General features: G+C 39.9%; 1 protein-coding gene across 4 annotated transcripts in view; it reads right to left on the reverse strand.

Moving 5' to 3' along the window:
• LOC126418689 (DNA ligase 4) overlaps nt 1-27877 on the reverse strand; it is a 302986-nt gene that overhangs the window by 195205 nt on the left and 79904 nt on the right. For all 4 annotated transcript variants that reach the window (XM_050085584.1, XM_050085583.1, XM_050085582.1 and 1 more), the window contains exon 4: nt 10169-10323. In XM_050085584.1, coding sequence (XP_049941541.1) covers nt 10169-10323 — 155 coding nt within the window. The remainder of the gene's footprint in view (nt 1-10168; nt 10324-27877) is intronic.

A 27877-nucleotide genomic window follows, 5' to 3' on the forward strand; every position in this document is an offset into this window, starting at 1 on the left:
TAGTGAACGCATTATTGTGGCCAAGATAGACACGAAGCCCATGCCTACTACAGTAGTACAAGTTTACACGCCAACTAGCTCTGCAAATGATGAAGAAATTGATAAAATGTATGGTGAGATAAAAGAAATTATTCGGGTAGTGAAGGGAGACGAAAATTTAATAGTCATGGGTAACTGGAATTCGAGAGTAGGAAAACGGAGAGAAGGAAACATAGTGGGTGAATATGGATTGGGGGAAAGAAATGAAAGAGGAAGCCGTCTGGTAGAATTTTGCACAGAACATAACTTAATCATACCTAACACTTGGTTCAAGAATCATAAAAGAAGGTTGTATATATGGAAGAATCCTGGAGATACTAGAAGGTATCATATAGATTATATTATGGTACGACAGAGATTTAGGAACCAGGTTTTAAATTGTAAGACATTTCCAGGGGCAGATGTGGACTCTGACCACAATCTATTGGTTATGAACTGTAGATTAAAACTGAAGAAACGGCAAAAAGGTGAGAATTTAAGGAGATGGGACCTGGATAAACTGACTACACCAGAGGTTGTACAGAGTTTCAGGGAGAGCGTAAGGGAACAATTGACAGGAATGGGGGAAAGAAATACAGTAGAAGAAGAATGGATATCTTTGAGGGATAAAATAGTGAAGGCAGCAGAGGATCAAGTAGGTAAAAAGACGAGGGCTAGTAGAAATCCTCGGGTAACAGATGAAATATTAAATTTAATTGATGAAAGGAGAAAATATAAAAATGCAGCAAATGAACCAGGCAAACAGGAATAGAAATGTCTCAAAAATGAGATCGACAGGAAGTGCAAAATGGCTAAGCAGGGATGGCTAGATGACACATGTAAGGATGTAGAGGCTTATCTCCCTAGGGGTAAGATAGATACTGCCTACAGGAAAATTAAAGAGATCTTTGGAGAAAAGAGAACCACTTGAATGAATATCAAAAGCTCAGGTGGAAACCCCGTTCTAAGCGAAGAAGGGAAAGCAGAAAGGTAGAACGAGTATATAGAGGGTCCATACAAGGGCGATGTACTTGAGGACAATATTACGGAAATGGAAGAGGATGTAGATGAAGATGAAATGGGAGATATGATACTCCGTGAAGAGTTTGACAGAGCACTGAAAGACCTAAGTCGAAACAAGGCCCTGGGAGTAGACAACATTCCATTAGAACTACTGACAGCCTTGGGAGAGCCAGTCCTGACAAAACTCTACCATCTGGTGAGCAACATGTATGAAACAGGAGAAATACCTTCAGACTTCAAGAATAATATAATAATTCCAATCTCAAAGAAAGCAGGTGTTGACAGATGTGAAAATTACTGAACTGTCAGCTTAGTAAGTCACGGCTGCAAAATACTAATGCGAATTATTTACATAGAAATGGAAAAACAGTTAGAAGCCGACCTCGGGGAAGATCGATTTGGATTCCGTAGAAATATTGGAACACGTGAGGTAATACTGACTAGATGACTTATCTTAGAAGGTAGATTAAGGAAAGTAAAATCTACATTTCTAGCATTTGTAGACTTAGAGAAAGCTTTTGACAATGTTGACTGGAATATTCTTTCAAATTCTGAAGGTGGCGGGGGTAAAATACAGGGAGCGAAAGGCTATGTACAATTTGTACAGAAACCAGATGGCAGTTATAAGAGTCGAGGGGCATGAAAGGGAAGCAGTGGTTGGAAAGGGAGTGAGAAAGGGTTGTAGCCTGTCCCCGATGTTATTTAATCTGTATATTGAGCAAGCAGTAAAGGAAACAAAAGAAAAATTCAGAGTAGGTATTAAAGTCCATGGAGAAGAAATAAAAACTTTGAGGTTCGCCGATGACATTGTAATTCTGTCAGAGACAGCAAAGGACTTTGAAGAGCAGTTGAACGGAATGGACAGGGTCTTGAAAGGAGGATATAAGATAAACATCAACAAAAGCAAAACGAAGATAACGGAATGTAGTCGAATTAAGTCGTGTGATGCCGAGGGAATTAGATTAGGAAATGAGACACTTAAAGTAGTAAAGGAGTTTTGCTATTTGGGGAGCAAAATAACTGATGAAGGTCGAAGTAGAGAGGATATAAAATGTAGACTGGCAATGGCAAGTAAAGCGTTTCTGAAGCAGAGACATTTGTTAACATCGAGTATAGATTTAAGTGTCAGGAAGTCATTTCAGAAAGTATTTGTATGGAGTGTAGCCATGTATGGAAGTGAAACATGGACGATAAATAGTTTGGACAAGAAGAGAATAGAAGCTTTCGAAATGTGATGCTAGAGAACGCTAGAGATTAGATGGGTAGATCACATAACTAATGAGGAGGTATTGAATGGAATTGGGGAGAAGAGGAGTTTGTGGCACAACTTGACAGTACAGAGGGACCGGTTGGTAGGACATGTTCTGAGGCATCAAGGGATCACAAATTTAGCATTGGAGGGCAGTGTGGAGGGTAAAAATCGTAGAGGGAGCTCAAGAGATGAATACACTAAGCAGATTCAGAAGGATGTAGGTTGCAGTAAGTACTGGGAGATGAAGAAGCTTGCACAGGATAGAGTAGCATGGAGAGCTGCATCAAACCAGTCTCAGGACTGAAGACAACAACACATAAAACTTGATGTTCTATTTGTTATTCTTGTGAGACTACATATGAAAAGAGACATGCTGAAGCTGTGTAATACGTTAAGAAAGAGCTCTTTAGAAGCAGATTCACTCACAAGATTTATACTAGACTCTCCACAGACAATCATAGTCTATTTTTCCATAAACATAATGTCCAGAAGAGACTATTATTGGAAGTGCTTATGTCCTATGTGGATGATCTATAATTATTACCTTACCCAGCTCCCCATGCAATTGAACAAAATACTATTCAGTACTCAAACTAGCTTTTATATTTGAAAAATTTAGAGAGCTGTGGGCATTGGCATTCAAACTACCAGTTTACATGTAATAACAACAATTTACTTGATGAGTTGTGATAACATTTATTGTCTTATGAATAACCCCAAGAAACTGTAAAACTTGACTACCACGTATTGACAACAGATTTAGTAACTATTCAAATTCCTTGACTTTTGTAATCCTTCTTACAGAACTGACGAGCCCAATTATAATGATTAATGTTAATCATAAGATTACATTCCACAGTTTTGATTGAACTCTTAGAATCTGTTCATGTGATTAATAAATGTAAATTATGTATCCAAACAATGGAAAACCCAGGATGGAACATAACAATTTATGAAAAGGATAGCTGTTACTCACCATACAGCAGAGATGCTGAGTCACAGATAGGCACAATAAAAAGATTGCCACAAAATAAGCTTTCAACCAACAAGGCCTTTGTCAAAAGTAGACCACACGCACACACACACACACACACACACACACACACACACACACACACACACAAAAATCATGACCACAGTCTCTGGCAGCTGAAGCCACACTAAGAGCAGCAGCAGTACATGATGGGAGAGGTAACTGGGTAGGAGTGAGGATGAGATTGTGGTGGGGAGGGCGAGAGAGAAGGGGGTAGGAGTGAGGAACAGTAATGCGCTGCTGGGGAGCATGCAGGGATGAGGTAGGGAGAGGGTAGGGCAGTTAAGTGTAGTTGGGAGGCTAAACAGAGGGCAGGGGGAGGTGTTTGGGAGGGGGGAGATAGTAGAAAAGGAGAGAAGTAAAAAGACAGGGTGCATGGTTGAGTAGACGGCTGTGTAGTGCTGGAATGTGAATAGGGAAGAGGCCTGAAATGAGAAATGTCCTGCCCACTATCCTTACCACCCCTCCCACAGTGGTATTCTACCATCCACCAAACCTACACAATATACTTCTCCATCCCTACACAGCCCCTGCTCCCAGTCGCTCACCTAATGGCTCATATCCCTATAGTAGACCTAGATGCAAGAACTGTCCCATACATCCTCCCACCACCACCTGCTCCAATCCGGTCATAAACATCATCTATCCCATCAAAGTCTTGGCTACGTGTGAAACCAGTCATGTGATATAAAAGCTATGCAGCAACCACTTTGCTGCACTCTATTTGGGCATGACAACCAACAAGCTGCCTGTCCACATAAATGGCCACCAACAAACTGTGACCAAGAAGCAACTGGACCACCCTGCTGCTGAGCTCACTAACCCACGCAACATTCTTCATTTCAATGACCGCTTCACAGCCTGTGCCATATGGATCCCTCCCACCAACAACAGCTTCTCTGACCTGCGCAGATAGGAACTCTCCCTGCAATATATGCTATGTTCCTGTAACACTCCTGGCCTCAAGCTTTGTTAGTCATTGTCCTCGCCCATCAGCCCATTCCCTGTTCCCATTCCAGACTACACAGCCCTCTTTTCTATGAACACACACAATCATTTTACTTCTCTCCTTTTCGCTACCCCCCAACCTGTCCCCCCCCCCCCCCCCCCCCTCTTTCTAATCTCCCGACTGCACCTAGCTGCCCTACCCTCTCCTCATCTTGTCCCCGCACGCTCCTCAGCAGCACATTACCATCCCCCAGCCCAACCCTGCTATCACTCCCCCTCCCCGTCCCAGCTCTTCCTTTGACTCTCCCATCATGCACTGCTGCTGCTGCTCGTAGTGTTGATTCAGGTGCCAGAGACTGTGGTCGTGTGTGTGCGAGTTGCATTTGTGTTTGCCCGTGTGTGTGTGTATGTGTGTGTGTGTCGCCTATTATTTTTGACATAGGCCTTGTTGCCCAAAATCTTATTTTGTGACAATCTTTTGGTTGTGCCTATCTGTGACTTAGCACCTCTGCTATATGGTGATTAGGAACTATCCTTTTCATAGGAACTATCCTTTTCATATATTGTTACAAACATGGCACTCTGTTCGCATACACACTTTGCAACCACATGAAGTGTGTGTTCGTAATGAAGATCTGAACATTTACATCAGTTGCATTCATCAACAATACTTCTGATGTTTTCCACCTTTGCGATATGAAAGAACTCATAACACAACACAAAACAGAGGCTTATTATCAGATTCCAAAAGTTTATATTTTTCTAAGACACTTCGCATTTTCGCAACTATTTTCCCACTACTTCAGTTAAAAGATGTAAACAGTTGTGGTGTCACACCCATCCAAAGTAGTGAGATGTTACGGAGTACAGCATAGTCTTCGTCCTAAAGGCTATGACACATTTTACTGTCAGGAGAAGCTTGTCTACTGACAGCTGGCCAACCCACCCACCTCACACACAGCACTTGGATGTTTGGCACTCACCTCTGGCACATGACTGGTACTGGCAGCATTGATGCAAGCACCCACAGCCTCCCACTAGAAACATGTGATCCCTCCAGGCACTGAGCTCACATATGTCTGCAACATCATCTTCCATGAGGAACAGTCTTGTGTGATATTCAGGCTGTTGACTTCAGTGATATTCCACAAATCTTTGTCCCATTGGTTTAGCAGTCTTCCTTGTGGTCTGTGTCCATCTCTTGGACCCCATTCCAGCACCGGCTATGTTCAATGGTCACCATTTCTTCTGGCAACAGGGTTGGTCGATTGCCATATCATAGTGGCTTTTATCTCCAGGCTGCCCCCATTTAGTAACTGATTTGATGTATTTTGTCAGAATTTTCATCTTTCATCATAAATACTAACATAGAACTTCCCATGCCTCACTGCACAGTTCAAAGTTTCCTTCTTGTGTACTCATAAACTGTCCAGGTCCCACAGTCGTAAGTCAAGAATCCAATAAAAGCTATTTTTTTTCTGTCACTGGCATTTTTGTCCCGAAGATAGTTGGATATCTTCCATATGCTCACCAGTCTTGCTTGGTGCATCAGAAGTTTTTGATCTTAGGTCTTCCAGCATACTTCCAAGCTAGCCAAGATAGATGTATTCTCTAACAATATCCAGCACTGTATTTTTGAGTTGTGCATTTCTACCATGCTCCATTTTTTAAGATATCACTATAACATGCAACAGACAGACCAAAATATGCTACTGTCAGACATCTTTACAAGGAAGGCAATAAGTCAGAAATTAATCATTACTGACCAGCCTCAGTACTTACCTTCTCCTGGAAAGTACTGGAAAGGATTATGTATGTTACGAAATATAAAACACTTCTCTCAAAACAGTGTGTCTCAATTTCAATTTAAAAGGGCTCTCTCCAAAGAACAAGTTATTTTTTGTTCGCAAATCAGCTTACACAAAATTTAAATGACAAAATACTGCCATCTAGTATTTTCTGTGGCATGTCAAAAGCATCTGACTGTGTAGTTTGTGGTGTTACATTTTAGTCCAATATATTAATGTGTAATCATACGTCTACATAGCGGTTAGTGCAGTGGATAGCACACTGGACTCGAGGACAATGTTGAAACTCACAACCGGCCATCCTGATTTAGGTTTCCAAGGTTTCCCTACATTACTTAAGGCAAATTTTGGGACGGTTCCTTTGAAAGGACACAGCCACTTTCCTCCTAAATCCTTCCCTAATCTGAACTTGTTCTCTGTCTCTAATGATCTCATTGTTGACCGGATGTTGAATACTAATCTCCTCCTCCTCCTCCTCCTCCTCTTCCCCTGTCCACCTAGCCAATGAATGATACTTGTGTACTGTAAACAATATAGTGATTTAGTACTTATGACACTGTTTGGAGGTTTTGCTATGTATTTTTGCATGTAATGAGTGTACAGAGGGATGCCATGTTTTTGAAGTGGGGCAGTGAATGCAGTAACCCCACAAGATGAAGTACCTGCATGGGCCTTTGTACACACTCCATGAATAATAATCTCAAGTTGTTGCAACACAGTAAGTCCCCAGTAACAATACTGCAAGAGATCCATGCAGAAGCAGAAGAAACTTGTACAAGATTCATTCATGTAATGAGCTGTCAAACTGACACATACACTCTTATATGATGTTCCCTATGTTGTAAAGTTGTTTATAGAAGATGTAGTTATATTTCATGGAACAATATACAGACAGTGTTACAGAAGAAATTCTTCTTACTCATTTACAGGAGTTCCACATATGTTGAGGAACTTCAGTTCCATCATTAAACACAACTGCACCAACTACTACGATCATAACATAAATACACTTAAGGGGCAGAAATCAATAACTATTAGTCATTACATTTGAAACTGAGAATAAACATACACACTATTCTTTTACAGCAGTTCATATAGTATGATATCAGAGATCTTGCTGGTAATGGGTTTTGACCCTTTCTAATTAAAGGTACAGTGTGTTGCATTCATGAAATCTGGGAGTGTACATAATGAAACAGCACGTACAGAATGGGAATTAAACACTACAGGTGAACCATAATGATTCATACTGGGTCCACTCCTGTTCTTATTTATACAAATGATCTTTCATCACATATTAAAGATGCAGAAATAGCTCTCACTGGTGATGGTGCAAGTATTATAACCAAGCCTTATGGAGTACCTTCAGAAATTGGAAATGTAATTCAAAATTACACAGTGTCTGATTACACCAATAGAAATAATGCATTAGGGCAAATCAGACAAAATATTCTAAATTCTTTTGTGCTTATTTTGATAACAACCTGAAATGGAAGCCACATGTCACAGGTCTCCTTAAACATCTAAGCTCTGCAACGTTTTTGGATGTGATCATATTTTGGAGGTGAAAATGTCAAAATGTGACTTAAACTTCCTACTTTCATTTACTAATGTATACTGGCATCATATTCTGGGGTGATTAATCACTAAGGAGAAAAGTATTTGTTGTATAGGAGTGTGTAACAATCATAACATGAGTATTCACTCTGTACTCTCTTGCACACATCTAATTAAACAATTTGGCATACTGACAACAGCTTCTCAGTGCATTTACACCCTTGTGAAGTGTGTTGTCAACAATCAGTCCAACACTGTTTGAATGTGCACAGTACACCTTGTCATTGTGTATCTATGATTGCCTCATACACAAGAAGAGTCATGTGTGTATATTCATGCCTTTTCTCCCAATATGTGTGCATGTGAGATTCCATTCATATCAAGAAAGAAGCAGCTATTGCATTGTCACCTGACAAGACCAATTTATTTAACATTACTCATAAATAAAACTATTTTTTACCCATTGTAGTACTGTGTTATATACTATTATGAGAATAAATACAATTATTTACAGTATTGCTACTTTTATTACATTTCTCTTAAAAAAAGTTCCTGCCTGTCAATCACAATGGCTGGTTATCATTTCTACAAATTTTGAAATTCTTTCTGGTCTTGTTTTTAGAATATTTAATGAAAAGGAAAATTTTGATGTGCACAGATATGTACCATCAAAGGCTATAATGAAATCCATGAAAGAGTAACTTTAAGTGGTACATATACACTGCAGTTTGTGCTGGCATGTCACTGCACCCCTGAGTGTAACTGCTATTCATAACTACAGCTTCAGGTTTAATGTTTCCCTTGGGGACTGTCTAGTGGATAGTGGGTTTGTTTATCAGCTCCAGATGTGCTGGTGTTGTGTGCCAGAGAGGCTGCTACTTAGACATGACCTCTAAAGACAGGCTGAAGACCACCTAACATTTCATTAAACATAATCATAATGATGAAGACTGAAACTGTAGGGTGGCTCTGAAATGAGTGTTCATTTTGTTGTTGCTCTGGTGAATTCGAATCATTGGCAAAGCTGGACGCATTAAGATCTGAAACTTGTGAACCACAAGGGGAGCAGTTTCTGGAGTATATGGATCTGCAGCACACATGGACTGGCTAATGAAGACATATTAGTTGGGAATGTAAGGATGCTAGACATCAAATCTTGGGTTTCAGATCCCACATACCATTCAAAAATTACCGTATCACTGCACATTTCTTATAGAGAGAGATTGGAAACACAGGCAGCTAAGTTTCTAATCTTTTCAGAAATGTGTACTCCAAACCTAACACTTAATAAAGTCTTCTTTTTATTAAACTTGCCTCAGACATGGATGAATACAATGGAAGGCAAAAAGTGCAAAGGAAAAATTTCCTACAAATTGGAAATTTTAATTTTGGATGTTGGAATGTTCACAGTTTGTATAGACCAGGAACCATCCAGGCTAAGGTCTCAGAAATTAAGCAATATAAACTGGACTTGGTGGCAGTATACGAGACAAGATGGACAGGTGAGGGTACTCATAAAGGAGATGGACATGTACTATTTTATGGTGGGTGTGTAGGTAAACATAAACTTGGCACTGGGTTTGTGATGCATGACAAAGTATCAAGTTTGGTTAAAGAATTCAAGGTTGTTAATGAAAGAACTTGTGAAATCATTCATGTGAACTACAATCCACAAGCTGCAGCCAATGTACTGCTTTCTACATGGGCATGACAACTAACAAGCTGTCTGTCTACATGAACAGCCACCAACAAACTGTGGCCTAAAGAGAACATGCTGCCCAACACAATATGCTTCTCTTCAATGAATGCTTCACAGCCTGTGCCATCTAGATCCTTCCTATCAACACCAGCTTTTCTGAACTAACCAGGTGTGAACTCTTCCCACAATGTATCCTTAATTCCCATAACCCCCCTGTCCTCAAGCTGTGCTAATCCCTGTCCTCCACTTACCTATCCCCTTCTCTGCTCACACTCCAGCACAACATAGCCTTCTATCCTATCAATCAGTTCTTTTCCCCTTATCTACTTCTCTCCTCTCCTGCTCACCTTCCCTCCTCAAACCTCCTGACTGCAACTAGCAGTTCCTACCCTGTCCCCATCAGTCCATGCAAGGTCCCACAAGCAGCACCACGCCTTCCCCCAACTCCACCCTGCTATCCACCATTCTCTGCCCCATGTCTCCTCCTTACCGCCCCACCAGATTCTTGCTCCCATTTGGCTCAGTTATGACTCAGTCAAGTCTCAGCGGCCAGAGACAGTGGTCCTGTGTGTGAGTTGTGCTTGTGTGAATTTGTGTCCTTTCTCTATTTCAAAAGAGGGCCTTTTGCCCAAAAGCTAAAAGGTATTCATCATATCTGTCTGTGGCTCATCATCCCCTCTACATGGTGACCAGCAATGTATCCTTTTCATAATATAGTTGTTATTCCATCCTAGACTTTCCTTAGCATTAAAATTACTTACATCATCATATATAGTTCTGTCCTACTGTAACTATTTGCAACAGAAAATGAACAAATTATTAATACATACTGGGATCATGAGCTGCATGTTTCTGAGCCAGTGCATCAAGACGGGAATTCACATCTTCCACAGTAAATTTCTTTCCTTCTCCGCAACGGTTTTTCAGAACAAAGTATGCCACTTCCGCAAAATCTCCTGCCTGATTCACGCCAGCTTTTGGAGATCTGCAGGAAATGTAAATGTAAGCAAGGTTAAAATAGTTTCTGAAAACAGCAGCCATAAATTAATTGTTACAGACAACAATCAAAAAGTAAAGTAATCAACAACTAGAAATTTGACGGAACTCAAGGCTACTTTAACAAAGTAGTATTTTTATTTATTTATTTCTCACATATTCACAAACACTGGTTTTTATGTAAACAAAATGTATAACATAGGCCAACAAAAAATGTTTTTGAAAAATGTTTTTTTTTAACTTTGATAGCTGATCTTTATAGATTTTTATGAGCTGACTCCAAATCTAGCATTAGTTTTTTTTGTATCACCCACAGTTTTCAAGCAATATGCTTTTTATTATATAGTATAAAAATCCTGTGCTATAGGGTAAATGGGGAAATTAATGAAATGCTTTGTTACAACATAAACATGGTTTGTATTTACAGTAAGCTACTTAAAACAATGATATGTGTTAATAGAGGTTTCACTTGTCAGTTGGAATTGGTTTGCAGTTTCTTTCTCTTTTTTCATTAAAGCTTCTTGTGCAGCTTTTTCTACGATGAGTCGCTTGCTGAACTTCTCGGTGAAGTGACCAACAGTAGTCCCGCATCATGATGGTGTTCCAGCAGCCTTGGTAGTGTTTTTCCATCACTTTAATGTCCTAGTGAAAATACTCTTCTTGCTCCTCACTAACATCTTCCATATTGTCCGGGAAGTAATCAAGGTGACTGTTCAAAAAGTGAACATCCAGGCTCATTAAACATCCTAAAGTTTTAAACTTCTTTAACATTGTAGCTATAATAGAAACATATTCTGGATCTTTTTCATGTCCTAAGAACTTTGTAATGACTTGCTTGAATGATACCCATGCTTCTTTCTCATTTAAGGTCATTGCGGATTCAAAGTTAACATCAAACATCAATTTTCTAATGTCAGGTCCACCAAAGATGCCTTCTTTTAGTTTAGCTTCTGAAAGGTGTGGAAACTTTTGGCAGAGATATTAAGACATGGTCCATCTTTAGGCAAAGCCTTTACAAACTTTTTCATCAGGCCTAACTTTATATGTAGAGGTGGTAGAAGAACGTTTTTTGGATCTACTAGGTTTTTGCATAGAATGTTCTTCTCACCAGGTTTTAAAGACTACCTCACAGGCCAGTTCTTTCTGCACCAGTGTTGATCCCTAGCCATACTGTCCCATTCACATAAGAAACATGGAAATTTGGTAAAGCCACCTTGCTGACCAAGGAGCATGGATGTTACTTTTAGATCGCCACATATCATCCAACAATGAGCAGAATAGCCTATTTTATTTAGCACTATTTCTAGGTTTTCATAGCTTTCTTTCATATGTACAGAATGTCTTACAGGTGTAAATGCATACATGTTACCATTGTGTAATAAAACAGCCTTTAAACTAGTTTTGGATGAATTAATAAACAGCCTCCAGTCTTCCTTTTTGTATTCAATACCAAAGTCATTCATCAGACTGGGAATGTCTGAGCAGTAAACTAAATCATCGTCTTGTTGAAAAAACTTGGAAAATTGCTGCTCTCTCTTTCTATACATGTATATGCCAGTTCCAACTGCCAGTAAGTTCTTTTCTTTTAATCTAGAGCTAAGCAATTCAGCTTTTTCTTTCATTAAGCCCCCATCCCTAACCAAATCGTTATGCTTGGTCTGAGTAAACAATTTGGGCTCTAGACTTTTCTGTATTACAATGGAATTCATCATCATCTGGTTCATCTAAATCAGATTGTACAGCACAAAATACTTCTGTTGGAATAGAATTTAAATCACCTGGTGGTTCAGGAACCGGCAAATCTACACCATTCCCTACTGGTCGAATGGCAGACGGAAGGTAGGGTAGCTTATTACCTTCTTGTTTTTCGAATTATGACCAGTAATATCAACACTGCAAAAGTAGTAATTATCGGAATGATTTCTTGGCTCCCTCTATATCATACGAGCAGCAAATCCAAATGCTTTTTTCTCCTTTTTGGGCCATTTTCTCAGATCTTCAACACACACATAACATACCTTATGTGGCGCCAAAGATTTATCTTGATCACAAAGTTTAGATCCAAAATATGATAGATAAACCTTTTTCACAAAGTCTGTAATATATCTTTGGTGTTTTTTAATCACAAATTCACCACAAATATAACAAAAACTGTCAGCAGAGGTTTTACAACCATGATCAGACATTGTACTGAGCACACGTACAGGAAACAGGAAAGTGAGGTTAGGTTGATTGTAAACAAAACACCATCTGTTAACACAAAAATAGAATCAACCTTTTTTTGCCAGCAAATGTTTTTCAGCAGTGTTACCAACATCATCTACATTCATTACACCTCCTTTTTAAATTATTTTAACTATATAAAAGCTGTTAAATTCTTTAAAAATTCGAATAAATTTAACTGTAAAATGTGAAAAAAAAGGTGGGTGAAACAGTTTTTTAAGAATCATATTTGGATTTCCCACCCTAAAAACCATAAGAATAAGGTATTTTCAGCAAAAAAGTTTTTCCGTCGTTGGCCTGTGTAATTACTGCCCCTGTAAGTATAATTTACTGTCACAAATCCATGTTTTTTTAACTTTTAAGGTATCTTTCTGAAAAAACAATTTTTATCATCAGCAAAAGATACAACATAACGTACAATACTGGTCTACTGCTGCGAAAAGCATCTGCAGTCTTCATTCACACCAAATATATACTGAGGTGATGAAAGTCTTGGGATAGCAATATGCACATATACAGATGACAGCAGTATTGTATACATAAGGTATAAGAGGGCAGGGCATTGTCATAGCTCTCATCTATACTCATGTGATTTACGGAAAAGGATTTGAGCTACATGCATGGGACATTTCATTTCATTTCAAAAACCTTTAAGAAATTCAATATTCTGAGACCCACAGTGTCAAGGATGCACTGACAATATCAAATTTCAGACATTACCTCTCACTATGGACAATGCAGTCACTTAGTGACTGAGAGCAGTGGTGTTTGTGTAGAGTTGTCAGTGCCAAAAGACAAGCAACACTGTGTGAAAAAACCACAGAAATCAATGTGGGACATATGACTAACGTATTTGTTATGACAGTACTGTCAAATCTGGCGTTAGTGCACTATGCCAGCAGATGACCAATGTGAGAGCCTTTGTTAACAGCATGACATCGCCTGCAGTGAATTTTCTAGGTTTGTGAACATATTGGTTCGACCCTAGATGACTGGAAAACTGTGGCCTGGTCAGATGATTCTCCAATTTCAGTTAGTAAGAGCTGATGATAGGGTTTGAGTGTGGTGCAGACCTCATGAAGTCCTGGACCCAAGTTATCAACAAGGCACTGTGCAAATTGGTGGTTGCTCCATAATGGTGGGGGCTGTATTTACATGGACATGACTGGGTCCTCACGTCCAACTCAACCGATTGTTGACTGGAAATATTTATGTCTGGCTACCTGAAGACCATCTGCAGTCATTCACGGACTTCATGTTCCCAAACATGTCACTGGGCCACAATTGCTCACAACTGATTTGAAGAGCTTTCTGGACAATTCGAGTGAATCATTTGGCCACCCACATCACCCGGCATGCACTCCATTGAACATTTATGGGACATCATTGAGATGTCAGTTCATGCACAAAATCCTGCACCGGCAATAATTCCACAATTATGGACAGTTATAGAGGCTACATGGCTCAATATTTCCACAGGGGACTTCCAACGACTTGCTGAGTCTATGCCATGTCAAGTTGCTGCACTACAACAAGCTAAAGGTGGTCTGACATGATATTAGAAGATACTCCATGACTTTTGTCACTTCAGTGTCTAACTAAATAATGCTCCGCTTCAAGATGATGCTGTGAAACACTGAAATGCGTACTGCCAAAATAAATAAATGGGTGGTGCAAAAATAGTTTTATTTGTATTTATTTGTAAACATAATGTATTACAGTTGGGCACTTACAATAAAAATATGTAGTAGTTTAAAGTTTACACTATACACAGCATTCTGGATTAATACAGATTTCAAGTTTCAGATAACATGAGACAGAATTATGCACACAAATTGATTATGAGATATTATTTGGTAGTATATAAAAAAATAAAGGTGTGAGAGTAGAATTTCATCAAAGTGCATTCTCTTGGGTTGACAGAGTGACCGCTTTTCAATGAGTCTCTGGTAATATTCACACTTACTCATGTTCTGTGCATGCATCATCTCTGCAACCCAGAGTTTGTATATTTATTGTGGTTAACTTACCCACAAAGGGATAACTGCTTTTCTATTTGATTTTATCTCTTAAATTTTAGTATCCCAGCAGGAGATGTTGAGATGGATGCAGATGAGATGCTGCAGAAAAAATAAATGGCTTGCAGCTATAGTTCCAATCATAAATGTTAATACAAAATGGAATGTAAAATATCGATTTAAAGTTGCACCACAGCAGAAGTGAAGAGCACTGTCATGAGGGTGCACATGAAGCATGGTACAGACAGACAGACACACAGATAGACAGACAGAGCCACTGACACTGGTGTATACTTGCTGGTGGCAAAAGATCTGTCTCTGCATGGTGTCCACATTCCCATGTTGAGATTTGTTCCCTCTTCCCAGGTCTAGCTCCCCGGCTAGTAGTCAAGTCACTGTCAGCTAGAACAGTTATATTTTGTTCTGACAGTGATGGTGTTGTGGCATTATCAGCCTGTGATGACATATGATATTCTTGTGTGTGTGATCCTTTTCTTTTTTCATAGTGTTAAATTGTGGCCATCGTGGACCTGGCATTTTTGCAATTCTGGCAGGAGCAGTTGCAGCTTCAGGAGTAGCAACAAAGTTAGCGCACGAGCAGATATAGGAACTGCTCCAACAGACCATGGAATCGCTCTGCACTCATACTGTGGTGGTGAGTCAGGCACCAGCAGGTAAGCCCCGAACCTCCCCCCGCCCATCCCCCCTCCTGCAATGCTGCTTGCCGGCTTTGATGAGTCTACAGGAAGGTGGGAGAATTACCTGCAACAGTTTTTGCTGCACTGTTTGTCAGCTTATCAACAGGTTTTTGATTGTCAACCACATGTTATGGCAGCACGGTTATAGTTTAACCACCACTACAAGTTCCCTGGCCAGTTTTATGCAGTGTGGATCACCAACCAGCAAGATTCTTCATGTAACTGCGAATGTCCCCAATGTGCTACCTTGTATGTGGACTCACTAATTAGGGACACAATTGTCTGGTTACCACTCCTGAGGTCCAATCTAGAGCAATGTCTTTGTCTGACCCCTTTTTAGCTGAAGCTGCTAAGATTATGGAATAACATGAGATCGTGGCAACAGCAAAAGATGTACAGTCTGACAATTAGCAGATGGTGAACCAATATGAGCATGGTAATCAGACCTCAAAGCCCTGTGGGTTGGGCCTAGTAGCCTTGCATTCTGCAGAACTGCTGTGTGTTGGCACTATAGATAATTCACATGTTGAGTCATCAAGGTGCTGTCTGTCTTTGCCCACCTAGGACTTGGCAGATATGAGTCAGTTGCCATTTGCATTGTTTACCACATTCTCAGTGTTGCTACCCCTCCACACTTGTTTCCGCACAGTGGGCAAGCCAGCAGTCTTGTCCTGATTGTCATTTGGTGCACATTCAACCAGACTGCCCACATGCAGATATATGCTGTGGGGTATGCCACATAATAGGCCATTTGGCAACAATTTGTAACAGCTGGCGAGCCATGGGACCATCACTGGTGGCTCTAGTGATTTCCCTGGACTCAAAAGACTGTCTCCAATGCCCCACAAGAATTACCCTAGTGTATTCTGTTAATGCTGGTAGAGGAAGGCCAACCGACTGAGTTTCATGCAGCCATGAAAGCAACAATCAGTCTCATTAGGTTGGATACCTACAGTCTCCAAGAGTGCACACATTCTGCTTTTAACATGCCCATGCTTGTCTGTTAGTCAGGCACGCAATCTGCTGGCATGTTAGCAGCAGTAGAGCCAGGCTGCTTTAGTCCCACCCATGTCAAGCTTTGCCCTACCCAAGCAGACTATGGGAGTCTTGCTTGGTTACACATTTTCCTGCTGTGCTACATTATGTAGCAGTCCATTCTGTATGCTTTCTTTCAGTGTTTGGTTAGGGTTCGGAAGTTATGAAAATATCCAAGTATCACAGGACGAAGTTCCATGAAATATGTATCCATTCTGGGTCACTGCGTGCCAGAAAATGGTGGATTTTATTTGTACTCTTTTTTGCTTTTTGACGAATTTCAAGTTTATTTTTATTTCAATATGAACGGTACCCTCCCCCCATGAACCATGGACTTTGCTGTTGGTGGGGATGCTTGCGCGTGCCTCAGTGATGCAGATAGCCATACCATAGGTGCAACTACAATGAAGGGGTATGTGTTGAGAGGCCAGACAAATGTGTGGTTCCTGAAGAGGGGCAGAAGCTTTTTCAGTAGTTGCAGGGGCAACAGTCTGGATGATTGACTGATCTGGCCTTGTAACACTAACCAAAACGGCCTTGCTGTGCTGGTACTGCAAACGGCTGAAAACAAGGGGAAACTTCAGCCATAATTTTTTCCAACGGCATGCAGCTTTACTGTATCATTAAATGATGATGGCATCTTCTTGGGTAAAACATTCCAGAGGTAAAATAGTCCCCCATTTGGATCTCCAGGCAGGGATTACTTAGGAGAACGTTGTTATCAGGAGAAAGAAAACTGGAGTTCTATGGATTGGAGTGTGGAATGTCAGATCCCTTAATTGGATAGGTTGGTAAGAAAATTTAAAAAGGGATATGGATAGATTAAATTTAGATATAGTGGGAATTATTGAAGTTCGGTGGCAGGAGGAACAAGACTTCTGGTCAGGTGAATACAGGTTTATAAATACAAAATCAAATAAGGGTAATACAGGAGTAGGTTTAATAATGAATAAAAAAATAGGAATATGGATAAGCTACTACAAACAGCACAGTGAACGCATTATTGTGGCCAAAATAGATACAAAGCCCACGCCTACCACAGTAGTACCAGTTTATATGCCAACTAGCTCCGCAGATAACGAAGAAATTGATGAAATGTATGATGAGACAAAAGAAATTATTCAATAGTGAAGGGAGACAAAAATTTAATAGTCCTGGGTGACTGGAATTCGATAGTAGTGAAATATGCTCACTATTTTTATATACTGTATTTAGTATATTTCGTGACAGTACCTTTTCCATGAAATGTTTACAAGACGATATTTGTCTTTTTGTGTTGGCTTCAGTCGTCTAGTGAAAGTATGATTCCACAATGCAGTTTCGTCGGCTGCAGAAATGACCTGGTTCAATGCATTTGCCTCATTTTTGGTGCTTCAAATACCATTTCTTCGAATGTGGTTTCTTCTTGATGTTTATATAAAAAAATAGTAACATAATTCATTTTTCCTGTTCACTAGCAAATTATTATGACGGAGACCTGCACATTGTTCCACCGTCAACACACACCGAGAGTTCACTGCCAACTGACTACGGTCAAAGACGACTCCAGCGTCAAAGACATTTCACACAACACACAAGCTTCCACTTGTAACCAGTCTCTTTGATATTCTTCATCACATCTACTAATATCAATCAATATGCTGTCACTCTCAAAAATATAAGTAAATTAGCATAAAATAAGGCAAATCACAATTCACAAAAAAAATATGCTGACAAAAATATACGAAAATATTTACAACTTCCCTCATTAGATTTGGTATCAACAAATCCGGTACAAAATAACACATCGCCCAGATCCATTACAGTAGGAAAAGCAAGAGAAGGAAATGTAGTAGGTGAATATGGATTGGGGCTAAGAAATGAAAGAGGAAGCCGCCTGGTAGAATTTTGCACAGAGCACAACTTAATCATAGCTAACACTTGGTTCAAGAATCATGAAAGAAGGTTGTATACATGGAAGAACCCTGGAGATACTGGAAGGTTTCAGATAGATTATATAATGGTAAGACAGAGATTTAGGAACCAGGTTTTAATTTGTAATACATTTCCAGGGGCAGATGTGGAATCTGACCACAATCTATTGGTTATGAACTGTAGATTAAAACTGAAGAAACTGCAAAAAGGTGGGAATTTAAGGGGGTGGGAATTGGATAAACTGACTAAACCAGAGGTTATACAGAGTTTCAGGGAGAGCATTAGGGAATGATTGACAAGAACAGGGGAAAGATATACAGTAGAAGAAGAATGAGTAGCTTTGAAAGATGAAATAGTGAAGGCAGCACAAGATCAAGTAGGTAGAAAGATGAGGGTTACTAGAAAACCTTGGGTAACAGATGATATTTTGAATTTAACTGATGAAAGCAGAAAATATAAAAATGCAGTAAATGAAGCAAGCAAGAAGGAATACAACCGTCTCAAAAATGAGATTGACAGGAAGTGCAAAATGGCTAAGCAGGGATGGCTAGAGAACAATTGGAAGGATGTAGAGGCTTATCTCACTAGGGGCAAAATAGATACTGCCTACAGGAAAATTAAAGAGACCTTTGGAGAAAAGAGAACCACTTGTATGAATATCAAGAACTCAGATTAAAACCCAGTTCTAAGCAAAGGAGGGACAGCAGAAAGGTGGAAGGAGTATATAGAGGGTCTATACAAGGGCGATGTACTTGAGGACAATATTATGAAAATGGAAGAGGATGTAGTAGAAGATGAAATGGGAGATATGATACTGTGTGAAGAGTTTGACGGAGCACTGAAAGACCTGAGTCAAAACAAGGGCCCGGGAGTAGACAACATTCCATTAGAACTACTGACAGCCTTGGGAGACCCAGTCCTGACAAAACTCTACCATCTGAGGAGCAAAATGTATGACAGGTGAAATACCCCCAGACTTCAAGAAGAATATAATAATTCCAATCTCAAAGAAAGCAGGTGTTGACAGAAGTAAAAATTACCAAACTATCAGTTTAATAAATCACGGATGCAAAACACTAACATGAATTCTTTACAGATGAATGGAAAAACTTGTAGAAGCCAACCTCGGGGAAGATCAGTTTGGGTTCCACAGAAATGTTGGAACACTTGAGGCAATACTGACCCTACGACTTATCTTAGAAGAGAGATTAAGGTAAGGTAAACCTATGTTTCTAGCATTTGTAGACTTAGAGAAAGCTTTTGACAATTTTGACTGGAATACTTTCTTTCAAGTTCTGTAGGTGGTAGGGGTAAAATACAGGGAGATAAAGGCTATTTACAATTTGTACAGTAACAAGATGGTAGTTATAGGAGTTGAGGGGCATGAAAGGTAAGTAGTTGTTGAGAAGGGAATGAGACAGGGTTGTAGCCTCTCCCCAATGTTATTCAATCTGTATATTGAGCAAACAGTAAAGGAAACAACAGAAAAATTCAGAGTAGGAATTAAAATCCATGGAGAAGAAATAAAAACTTTGAGGTTCGCCGATGACATTGTAATTCTGTCAGAGACAGCACAGGACCTGAAAGAGCAGCTGAACGGAATGGGCACTGTCTTGAAAGGAGGATATAAGATGAACATCAACAAAAGAAAAATGAGGATAATGGAATGTAGTCGAATTAAATCAAGTGATGGTGAGGGAATTAGATTAGGAAACAAGACACTTAAAGTAGTAAAGGAGTTTTGCTATTTGGGGAGCAAAATAACTAATGATGGTCGAAGTAGAGAGGATATAAAATGTAGACTGGCAATGGCAAGTAAAGCATTTCTGAAGAAGAGACATTTGTTAACATCGAGTATAGATTTAAGTGTCAGGAAGTCGTTTCTGAAAGTATTTGTATGGAGTGTAGCCATGTAGGGAAGTGAAACATGGATGATAAATAGTTTAGACAAGAAGAGAATAGAAGCTTTCAAAATGTGGTGCTACAGAAGAATGCTGAAGATTAGATGGGTAGATCACGGAACTAATGAGGAGGTACTGAATAGAATTGGGGAGAAGAGAAATTTGTGGCACAACTTGACTAGAAGAAGGGATCTGTTAGTAGGACATGTTCTGAGGCATCAAGGGATCACCAATTTAGTATTGGAGGGCAGCATGGAGGGTAAAAATCGTAGAGGGAGACCAAGAGATGAATACACTAAGCAGATTCAGAAGGATGTAAGTTGCAGTAGATACTGGGAGATGAAGAAGCTTGCACAGGATAGAGTAGCATGGAGAACTGCATCAGACCAGTCTCTGGACTGAAGATCACAACAACAACAACAACAACAACATGAAGGGTTTTCTCTGCAACTTTATTCTCTTTCGACATGTACAGGCTATTCTCAATTTGAACCCTAATCAGGTCATCTCTGAAACATGTTCCTGTAATAAGGAGAGTCCTTTCTGAAATTTGAGATCCTTTGCACCTAAGAAGCTAAAGATGCCTGTTATAGTGCTATGCCAACTAACGTAAGGTTTTGGAGTCTAGTTTCTGTAACTTTATTATGTTCGAGCTGAATGTTACCCCAGGTATACCCATTTTAAATATTTTTTCCAGGATGTATATTGCAGCCTTGCTGAATTTATTCCAAGTGGCCCAAATAGTTTATTCTAAATTAGCCATGCATTTTAGCAACCATGAAGTTTGTTTTTCTTATTATGTTAATATAAAAAGTAAATATCTGAAAGAAGTAGTTTTTCTTTCATACTAAGCTTTCTTTGCTCTATGTTGCATACTACCTGAAGGTGATTTTTAATGTCCACTGAGACATATTTCTTTCCTATTTCAGTCAATGTTTTCCCTAAATTCAGAAAGCCTATATACTGCTAAATGGCCTCAAGTGCTTAGCATACATTTCCACATACTTGTCAGCCATTATGTCTTCATCCTCTTTAAAAAAAGTTATGGAGTGAGGAAACTGCTGGTCAACTTTACAAATATGTCATAACATAGTCAAAGCTGACAGATGAGTCTAGTACCATAACTTTTTACACAACTTGGATTGTGAAATACCTACTGATTTATATGAAGCTGCTTTAATGCATGGCAATTATTCCCTTAGTGGATTTGGGCTCTGTTTCATGACTCCATAATTTCTCCCGAATCTCCTTCACGTTTAGTTTGTTCATTCTGTTGCTGCCATTGTCATGATAAATGAGCTGCATTGAAACTACCTATGCAAACATATACCTGGCTACACTGTAGGTATGTTGGATTCACAGTGCAACCTGTTGTCACATGCAGCAGACTGAACAGGTCCCGTAAAGCTTGCCAGGCTAGTGGAAACCCAACTGATCTGCTTTAAATAGTACACTTCAGTACACATGTACTCTTGTGTCTCTGTTATGTTAGGATGAGCTGCTTTAATGGTTGTGGCAGAGATAGGGGCTGGAACGAGACTTTGTACACATCTGATAGCCTCTTGTGCTACCCTGCTTGAAAAGGCCTCTATGTCAGGTTGTGTCATACAGTGAACAGTATAGTCCTTTGAAAGGGAAAATTCTCCATCTCTGTATCTTAGAATACAGTGGAAAGGTAACTTACATTGTTAGTGGTTAATTCACAATTTACACAGAGCATTTTTGGATTAGTAGCTTTTTTCTGTTTTTTGCTTCCCGATAGTTGATAATATACATTTATTGTTTCAATCAGCCCCTTTCAAGATTTGAACTCTTTACTGTAGTTGCATGACCAGCTGTCTGAGAACACCTTGGGGTGGCAGAAAATTTTGAGGCACAAATCTCCCTTCTGCCATCAGCAATAGGAAAATTTTGTGGCTCCCACACCAATTCTCTTCACCATGTGCAACTAGGTCAAAAATGAGTTTGCAGCATTTGCACGACCTCAGCTTCATTCTTCCAATTTCGTCAAGTAGGCAGACTACCCCTTTGGTGGTCATTCAGAAGCCAAACAGAGGCATGCATCTTTGCAGCAATTTTAAACAAACAGTCAACACATGATGTGTTGCGTACTCGTCTGCAGTGGCTGGAGGAGTTGTTGGTGAAGTTTCCAGGGGTGCTCCCACACACAATGTTTGTCACACATTGACTTGCATGACATGTACCTGCGGTTCTCAATGAACACCACTTCTCGAAATATCATACATCTCAATAAGCCCATAGGGTCTTACCAATTTAACTGACTGCCTTTTGAAATTTTGTTTATGCCAGGATTTTTTTTCTCCTCATCAATCTTCTGACTGGCCTGATGCTACCCACCATGAATTCCTCTACTGTGCCAACCTTTTCACATCAGAGTAGCACTTGCAACCTTTGGCCTCAATCAGCTGCCGGATGTATTCCAATCTCTGTCTTCCCCTATAGTTTTTACCCTCTACAACTCAGCCATGTACAATGGAAGTTATTCCCTGATGTCTTAACAAGTGCCCTATCATTCTGTCCATTCTTCTTGTCAATGTTGTCCATACATTCCATTCCTTGGTGATTCTGCAGAAAACCTTCTCATTCCTTACCTTAACAGTCCACCTCATTTTCATTATTCTCTCTTGGCACCACATCTCAAATGCTTTGATCTCCTGTTCCGCTTTTCCCACAGTCCATGTTCCACTACCATACAATTCTGTGCTCCAAATGTCCATTCTCAGAAATTTCTTCTTCAAATTAAGGCTTATGTTTGATACTAGTACACTTGTTTTGTCCTGGAATGCACTTTTTCCTACTGCTAGTCTGCTTTTTATGTTGTCCTTGCTCCTTCTGTCATTATTTTGCAACTTAGATAGCAGAATTCCTTGATTTTGTCTGCTTCACGACCATCAATCCTGACGTTAAGTTTCTCAGTGTTCTCAATTACTTTTGTCTTTCTCTGGTTTACTCTCAATCTATATTCTGTACCCAATAGACTGTTCATTCCATTCAACAGATCCTGTAATTCTTATTCACTTTCACTGAGCATAGCAACGGAATCAGTGAATCTCATCATTGATATCCTTTCACCCTGAATATTAATACTGCACTAGAATCTTCCTTTTATTTCTGACATTGCTTCTTGGATGTACAGATTGAACAGTAGTGGCAAAAGACTATGTCCCTGTTTTACACCATTTTTAATCAGAGCACTTCGTTCATCATCTCCCGTTCTTACTGTTCCCTATTGTTTTTTGCCTTTATTATAATTACCTGTCTTTCTCCATAGCTTACCTCTACTTTCCCAGAATTTCAAACAACTTGCACAGTTTTACACTATTGAAAGATTTTTCCAGATTGAGAGTTCCTATGAATGTGTCTTGATTTCTCTTCAATCTTACTCCTATTATCAACTGCAATGTCAGAATTGCCTCTCTGGTGCCTTTACCTTTCCTAACGCCAAACCAATTGTTATCTACCAGACCCTCAATTGTTTTTCCATCCTTCTGTATATTATTCTTGGATGCATGAGCTGTTAAGCTGATTGTGCAATAATTCTCATGTTTGCTCGGCTGTTGCTATTTTTAGAATTGTGTGGACCCAGATGTTCTGAAGGTATGATGGCATATCGCCAGTCCAGTCTCATACATTCTACACATGAATATGAAAAAGTTTTTCATTGCCACTTCCCCCAATGATTTTGGAAATTCTGGTGGAATATTATCAATCCCTTCTGCCTTATTTGTTCTTAAGTCCTCCAGAGCTCTTTTAATTCTGTCTCTAATACTGGATCCCCTATCTCTTCCTTACTGACTCCTTTTTCTTCTTTTATCATGTCATCAGAGATGTTCTCCTCCTCATAGAGGGGGAATTCCCATTGCACTCTTAATGTTGCTACCCTTGCTTTTAATTTCACTGGAGGTTGTTTTGACTTTTCTATAAGTTGAGTCAGTCCTTCCAAAAATCAACTCTTTTGCAATTTTCTCACATTTTTTCATGCACCCATTTTACCTTAGCTTCACTGCACTTCCTATTTATTTCATAGATAAGTGACTTGTATCTCTATATTCCTGAATTTCCCTGAACATTTCTGTACTTCCTTCTTTCCTTGATTGGCTGGAGTATTTCTTCTGTTACCCGTGGTTTCCTCACAATTACCTCCCTTGTATCTGTTCCCCCCCCCCCCCCCCCCCCCCCAAATTCTGCGACTACCCTTTTTAGAGATGTCCACTCCTCTTCAGTTGAACTGCCTATTGAGCTGTTCATTATCGCAGTATCTATAGCCTCAGATAACTTCAAGTGTATCTCTTCATTCCTCAATATTTCTGTACCCCACTTCCTTGTACATTGTTTCTTCCTGAACTAGTCTCTTAAACTTCAGCCTACTCTTCATCACTAATAAACTCAGATCTCAGTTTGTATCTGTTCCTGGGTATCCCTTACAATCCAACATCTGATTTGGGAATCTGCCTGACCATGATATAATTAACTGAAACTTTCTCACGTTTCCAAGTATACTGCATCCTGTTGTGGTTCTTGAACAGAGTATTTGCTATTATTAGCGTAAATTTATTGCAGATTTCAATTAGTCTTTTTCCTCTCTCACTCTTACTATCAAGCCCATATTCTCCCATAATCCTTTGTTCTACTTCTTCCCCTACAACTGCATTCCAATCAACCATGAGCATTGGGTTTTCATCTCCCTTCATATACTGAATTATCTATTCAATATCCTCATATACCGTCTCTCTTCTGCTTGTGATATCAGCATGTCTACCTGAACTATTGCTGCTGGTGTTGGTATGCTGTCAATTCTGATGAGAACAACCCTGTCACTGAACTGCTAACAGTAACTCTCTCTCTGCCTAATCTTCCTATTCATAACAAATCCTACTCCTGTTATACCATTTTCTGCTGCTGCTGATATTACCCTGTACTCATCTGACAAGAAATCCTTGTATTGTTTCCATTTCACTTCAGTGACCCCCACTATATTTATATTGAGCCTTAACATTTCCCTTTCCAGATTTTCTCACTTACCTACCACATTCAAACTTCTGACATACCATGCCCTGACTCATAGAACATTATCCATTTATTGGTTATTTGATTTTTTTTTTTTTTTTTTGTCATGGTTACCTCCCCTTTGGCAATCGCCTCCCAGAGGTCCAAATGGCGCACTACCACGTTCTCAATTACAGGCCACATGTCCAGTGAATACACATTACATGTCTTTAACGCAATGATTCCCGTTACCTTTTGCATCCTCATGCTGTTGATCATTGCTGATTCTTCCACCTTTTAGGGCCAGTTTCCCACCCCAAGAACAAGAGAATGCCCTGAAACTCTGTCCACTCCTCTGCCTCTTTGACAAAGCTGTTGGCAGAATGAGGGCAATATCTTATGCTGGTGGTCTTCAGTTGCCAATGCTGTTTATTTTTCTTTGAAATTTAAGCAGTGGCAGGGTTCGAACCCGGGACCAAGCATGTTACGATTATTAGGTAAAGCTGCTATCCCTAGACCATGAGTGTGATTCCTGCAAAATAAAACTTATGACAAGTGGTTGGTATAAAAAAGTTTAAAAGCAGTAGTAAAAATGAGGACACTGCTAGTACATAAAAGCTGTTGTCAACCTGCCAGTGTCCAAGAACCTGGAAGAATCCCAGGCCTTTTAGACAAGATTTCTTACTATGTCAAGTTCATTCCTCAGGCCATACACATCTGCTGTGCTCTTAACCAGCTTTGCCAAATGGGTGACAAATTTATGTGGTCTGCAGATTGTCACAGGCTTTTCACAGTCCCTCGCACAGTTTTTTTGCTCCGCTCCCATTTGGGCTCTTTTACACCAGGTAAACAGCTAATCCTGGCATCCCACTACTGGTGCGGTTCTGTTGCATTGGAACCTAGATGGCACTGAGCAGCTCATTATTTATGCACCGAAGACACTTTCCAGGGTGCAATGTAACTACTTCCAGATAATAAGGGAGGCACAGCATGTTTTTCTGTATGGAGCAAAGTTCTTACCCATCGCCAACCACTAGCCCCTGGTCTCATTCAGCCCTCACTCTAAGCTACCAAATTGGACTGCCCACCGATTGCAGAGATCGGCCCTCTTTCTCAGTAATTATTGCTATGATGTTTGTTACCAGTCCACTTCGTGGCATGCTAATGCGGATGCATTATTGTGTTTGTTGGCAGGACCTTATCTAGAGTTCGATCAACAGGTGGCTCTAATTTCGTATTGAACACCACCTTGGCTGTCAACCCAGTATTTCTGGAAAATTGCTTCAGCATTACAGAGGGCATGGCCTGAGTGGATTCCTTAAGGAGCAGATTCAGTGTGGCATACGTTTTTCCTGCTGTGGGATTGGCTCAACGTTATCCAGTGGGTCCTAATGCTCATCACAGACAGGCAAAGCTGTTGAGAGGTCATCCCTCCAGCATTGTATCCTCACATACTACTGTTGCTCTTGTGTTGCACTAAGGTATGTCTCCTATGAAGGCTTTGGCACAGTGTCACGTCTAATGGCCTGCAATCAATCGTGATTTTGAGTATCTTGTGATGGCATGCACGGCCTACACAGTGAACCAGACTGCAAAACCACATCAGTTTACCATTGACCAGTTCTAGAGCACCCTTAGGACAAAGTGCACATAGACTTTGCAGGCCCTTTTCTAGGAAGCATGTGGTAGTTAATGTACAACACACTGTCAAATTTCTTGTATGTTGCCAAACTGTCCTCCACAACACCAACAGCAACCATTCGCACATTTTTGGTCAATCATCTACATCTACATCACTACTTTGCAGTTCACATTTAAGTGACTGGCAGTGAGTTCATCGAACCACTTTCACACTATTTCTCTAATGTTCCACTCTTGAAAAGCATGCAGGAAAAATGAACGCTTAAGCATTCCTGTGCGAGTTCTGATTTTTGTTATTTTACCATAACAATCATTTCTCACTAAGCAGACATATGTCAATAAAGTATTTTTGCATTCGGAGAAGGTTGGCTATAGAAATTTTGTGAAAATATCTCGCTTCAACAAAATTGCCCCCCCCCCTTTTTTTTTTTTTTTTTTTTTAAATGTTTGCCACCCCAACTTGCATATCATACCTGTAACACTCTCTCCCCTATTTTGCAGTAATATGAGGGAGGCCCAGAAAGTAACTCACAATAATTTTTTCTCCTTTGGTGTTGTAGCTGGAATGTTGAAATTTTGCAACAATATAGTTTGAAGTTTGCGCTACAGAGGGTATTTTGTTTTCATGTGTCTCTAGTGAGAGAAGCCTGAATTATGAAACAAACATGTTACTGTCATCAACTTGTCAAGAGAAGTCCAGTTTGATATTTGTGAGCTACAGGGCATAAACTGAGTGAAATTCACAGAGATGAGTGGTATGTATGGGGATGACTGTATGGACCCTAGAAATGTCTCCAGGTGGTGTGCATTCTTCCAAAAGGGCCATGTGAACCTTCGTGATTTGCCACACTCCTGGCAGCTGATAACAGCTGCAGCCCTGCAGAATGGTGGAGCTACTGAAGCAGCAATTTTTAACTACCAATATGTGCAACTTCGGACCTTATCGCAGCACTTCAAAATTTCCTATGGGGCAATGTACAACACTGTTCATGACACACTGAAATTTCATAAAGTCAGTGTTTGCTGAGTGCACAAGAACTTACCAGACAACCATAGGGGCAAGCGAATGATGACAAGCTAGGATCACTTAGCGTGTTATGCTGCAG

This window comes from Schistocerca serialis, chromosome 9, assembly GCF_023864345.2.
Source record: "Schistocerca serialis cubense isolate TAMUIC-IGC-003099 chromosome 9, iqSchSeri2.2, whole genome shotgun sequence".
Lineage (NCBI taxonomy): Eukaryota > Metazoa > Arthropoda > Insecta > Orthoptera > Acrididae > Schistocerca > Schistocerca serialis.